At 37.3% G+C, this 4816-nt stretch overlaps 1 protein-coding gene across 1 annotated transcript; it reads left to right on the forward strand.

Annotated features, from left to right (window-relative positions):
* Positions 525-4543, forward strand: LOC109227259 (F-box/kelch-repeat protein At1g74510-like). Its single transcript, XM_019392350.1, has 2 exons — positions 525-864; positions 2897-4543. Exon 2 carries the CDS (start codon positions 2937-2939, stop codon positions 4260-4262), a length of 1326 nt encoding a protein of 441 aa, XP_019247895.1. The 5' UTR covers positions 525-864; positions 2897-2936; the 3' UTR covers positions 4263-4543.

The following is a 4816-nucleotide window of genomic DNA, read 5'->3' on the forward strand; positions in this document are numbered from 1 at the left end:
AAAATAAATTAAAATAAAAATAAAAAGGAAAGAAACTAAAAAACAACCTTGTAATTACACAGTGTAATTACTACCTATTCTCACCTCCGCTTGAGAATTGGAAAGTGTAATTATACCTCTCCAATTACCCCCAATTTCATGCTGACAAAGTAATTATTTGGCCAAACAAATATGTCAAACTGTATAATTATACCCAATTACACTCAAATTCAATTCCAAGGTGACTTTCCAAGCAGACTCTAAGTAATAAGTAATAGATCGAAGGGAGAAAAATTAGAAAGGAACGAAGCTCTAGATAACGGAGTGGCGTACGGAGAACGGGAATACCCTTTTATAGAAACCCCCTGCAAAAAGTCAAAAACCGTTTCGCGTGCGAAGAGAATTTACACGTGCACAAACGGCCGTTATAAATGTCGTTCCTTCCAATGAACCCCGTCACTTTCTTTCTCTGCCATTTCTGGTCCCACCCACCGCACCACCCACGTCTTTTCCGTTAAATGTAGTCGAATTTTTTATTATTATCAGCCATTAATCAATCCAACAGGAAAAAAAAAAAGAAAAAAAAAAGAGAAAAAGCTTACTCCATCCTTCCTACTACAGTATTTCTCTGTCTCTCTCAGACATCAGAATAAATACTCAAAAGAGTGACTGAGAGAAAAAGAAAACAGCTGTCTGTCTCTGAGATTCGAGGGGGCCTCATACAAATGTAAATATACAAAGGAAAAGGTCCTGACCAACAACACTTGTCTACTGAACTTGTTAAATAGTTGCTGCCGTTTTTGCTTAACATTAAGGATGAAAGTTTTCTTTTTGATGGGTTTGTAACAACTTCATTCCTGTGGATTTTTCATTTCGCAAAAATCAGTAAGTTCCTTTCCTTTTTGTATTGAAGTTTTTTGGGTTCTGATTTTTTCTGCTTTAAGTTTATTTCCAGTCATTTTATATGTCTTCCTTTATTTTAAGATTGGCATTGAGTATGAGCTTTATGTTAATTGAGATTTGAGAATAAGGTGCTTAGCTGGTGGGCTTGGACCTAGAAGTTTCGCTTGATTTTTTCCGTTTCATGGGATTGCTATTAGGTTTATTTGGTGCTTTCTAGATAAAATATTTGTTTTTTTTAATTGTGAATGTATGAGTTTTCACTGTTTCAGTGTTGTCAAAAGGCGAAAAGCTCTAAAAAGCGCTCTAGGTCTATTGCGGCTTTAAGCGTAAAGCGCAATTTAAGTGTGGGCTTTAGTTATAAAAGGCGCAATGCAGGAAAAAAATAAAAATATATATATATATGTAATTCAAGAGAAAAGTAGCAAACTCATTCATATTGTTTTCCTTAACAACTAATACACTTATTTGCCGATTATATTTGTAGTCTAGTATTTCTCCATTTAAGATAGAACTCATGGAAAATAAGGCGCACGTCTTGGTGCCTTGCCTACACTGAAGCGCAGCTTAAGTAAGGCGAAGCGCCCAACCTGAGCTTTTCTGAGCTTTAGGGCTTAAGCGCGCCTTAAATGAGCCTTTGACAACACTGCACTGTTTATCTTACGAGTCCTCAAAGATGATTTTTTTTCTTATGCTAACTGTGGACGATATAATCAAATGTTCATAATTATCAAGGTAAGGATTCTTTTTACAAATTTGTTAGGGATATTTGATTCTAGCAGTTATTGCTTTGTTGGTAATTTTTTAAATTGGTTGGAGGCAGCAGGCTACTATTGGCTTGAATTAAAATATTTGCAACAAAACTGGCTGGAAGTTTATCGTTTATTTGGATGTCTCGTAAGTTGTGAGAACTTTTTTTCAAATATAAGAATTAACCTAAATAGCCAATCACCCAGCCGCTTAAACTAAAAATAGCCGGAAGGTGTATAATATATACATGTATAAACGTATATAACCAGTGTATAATCTATGTATACCGGCTAGGAAAGTAAACAGTGAATCCGGCCGGCTATTTGTGTAAAGAGCCCTTTCAATTACTTGTACAAATTACAAAGAGGGAAGGTGCATAAACCAGACCTTATGTCTTAATTCATAATGTATGTTAATAAATGCCTTATCTTTTCTGTGACTTATATGCGTTCGTTGTGAATTGTTGGATTAAATGGCTCTAAATCAACATGAAGGAATTATGTTGCCTGACTTGATGAATAATTGATAATCCAATGCAAGAAAGTTGTTACATTGGAATAAAAAAGAGGCAAATGGGGAGGAGAAACATCATCTGCTCGAGTTTGTCGCGTGAGGAATATATTTGCAAAAGTCGTGAAAAACTTCCCAAGGAAGCGTCCTGCGTCACATGTTTGGAAAGAATTTCCCATAGAAAAATGGTTGCGACGGTTACAAATGTAATAACAAAACTCATGAAAGGTAGTTATCGTTTTCCATTCTTTCTTTCCTAATGAATCCAAACTCATCAATGGTGGTAATCCTTTTTCCCTTTTCTCTTCCCACGGAATCCTACTAATTAGATGTCATAAAGGAGTAAAAACAAGCGGTTTCTCCGCCTTTCCTTTTTGTAGTGCCATTGCTTTCGGTTATACATAGGCTTTGAACTAACAGGTACTCCAATAGTAATTTCTTAGCTCGTTAACAATTTTTTGGTTATAATGTTGCATCGACTTTCACCTATTTATCTTTGTTAGAAGGACCATAAATCTTTTGATTTGACTTCCATGCTTTTATGTTGATCTCTTATCATTGAAGGAATACTATATGCTTGCTCTGTCTAGTGTTTGGAGAGAACCAAGTCGTACGGTTCTGTTAGTTAATGTTTTCATTTATTGAAAGATTCTGTTGTAGCAGCTGTAATATTCATATTTGAATACCTATAAAATTAGAATTCTTATTTGATTATTTGGCATGATTTTTTAAGGAAGGAGAGGCTTTGCTTTTGCAGGCTAGGAGTGGTTTTGCCGACCTTGTGCATATCAAGCACCATGTTGGAGGGATCATATCTTGTTTCGAGGGACTTGCCTTGTGCGTGCGAGCAAGAGAGCAAGTGGATATACTATGCTTTCCATGTTATTGAACACTCAAAGGGAAAGCGTCCTTTGGAGGATGTAGCAGACATTGGTTTGAGAAAGTCATCAAAGCTGCTTGATGCCTTAGAGAAGGAGGAAACCATGCAGTGTCTTCATGATCTTTCACTCTCTCAAGAGGAACAATCAGATAAGCAGCATGATAGTGGCACTCATTCTGATTCAAGTTCTTTAATCCACCAAATTGGGCGAGACCTTTCAATAAATTGCCTGCTTCATTGCTCAAGGTCAGATTATGGGTCCATTTCTTCATTGAACCAGAGCTTTAGGTCTTTAATTCAGAGTGGAGAACTTTATAGGCTCAGGAGACAGATGGGTATCATAGAACATTGGGTTTATTTCTCTTGCAACCTCCTTGAATGGGAGGCCTTTGATCCCATTCTTCGTAGGTGGATGCATTTGCCAACAATGACATCAAATGAATGCTTCATGTGTTCTGACAAGGAATCACTGGCAGTTGGTACTGAACTTCTTGTCTTTGGCAAGGAAATAGAGTACCATGTCATCTACAAATACAGCATCCTCACCAACTCATGGTCATCGGGGATGAAGACAAACACACCTAGGTGCCTCTTTGGCTCTGCAAGCCTTGGGGAAATTGCAATTGTAGCAGGCGGTTGTGACTCAAGGGGAAATATACTAAGCTCAGCGGAGCTTTATAATTCTGAAACAGGAACATGGGAGACTCTCCCAAGCATGAATAAACCAAGAAAATTGTGTTCAGGTGTATTCATGGATGGGAAGTTCTACGTAATTGGTGGGGTTGGTGTTGGCAATTCAACCGTGCTTACTTGTGGCGAAGTGTATGATTTGAAAGCAAGGTCTTGGATTGAGGTACCTGATATGTACCCAGCACGTAACAGAGGGGCTGGAGCTAATGATGCTCTTGCAGCAGCTAAGGCACCTCCACTCTTAGCAGTTGTAAAGAATGAGTTATACGCTGCTTATTACGCTGAAAATGAACTCTGGAAATATGATAAGGGAAGAAACTTATGGATTACTATAGGAAGATTGCCTGAGCATGCGACTTCTATGAATGGTTGGGGGCTTGCATTTAGGGCATGTGGAGATCAGCTCATAGTTATTGGAGGACCTAGGGCGTTGAATGGGGGATTCATTGAGATTAATTCTTGGGAACCTACGGAAGGCGCACCAAACTGGAATTTATTGGGCAGAAAACATTCAGGAAATTTTGTCTATAATTGTGCAGTGATGGGTTGCTGAGGTGTCTTATTTTTTTATGGGAGTATCAAAATCTGTATGATCTCCTCTCTGCATTTAGATCCTCAAAGTCACCTGTTTACTTTTTGATCTTCTGTTGTCAATTTGTAGCATTATCAATTGGTTAACGTGAGAAATTCATAATGTGTAGAAGTGACATTGACCAATAAGTTGAAGCAGTGATAAGGTTCTAGTTTGCCATGATGATTTGGAAAATTTTACAGAAAACATAATTGAAACTGTGTTGTAAATTGATAATCTAAATGTCATTTATATTTGTATTATTATTTTCTTGCCTTACTATTATGCTGCCTGCGATATGCCATAGTGGTTCTTTGCTTCTGTCCCCAAAAGGTATTTATAGTGTTAGAGCTGTAACTTTGATATCTTACCCTGCTTTCTTGCCCACTGAGTCTATAACTTATTATAAGTTTTTGGCACGTCAAAATTGAGAAAGAATCCAACTACCTGCATTGTCTTGCATATCTTCTGAAAGCTCTATTTGCATTCTCATATTGGAACTGAAAACAGAAATACCATGTTGGAAGTAATTTTGT

Source organism: Nicotiana attenuata, chromosome 6 (assembly GCF_001879085.1).
Source record: "Nicotiana attenuata strain UT chromosome 6, NIATTr2, whole genome shotgun sequence".
Lineage (NCBI taxonomy): Eukaryota > Viridiplantae > Streptophyta > Magnoliopsida > Solanales > Solanaceae > Nicotiana > Nicotiana attenuata.

Bases quoted from the DNA above. Each gene is read 5' to 3' on its own strand.
- LOC109227259 (XM_019392350.1), top strand. From the start codon at position 2,937: ATGTTGGAGGGATCATATCTTGTTTCGAGGGACTTGCCTTGTGCGTGC.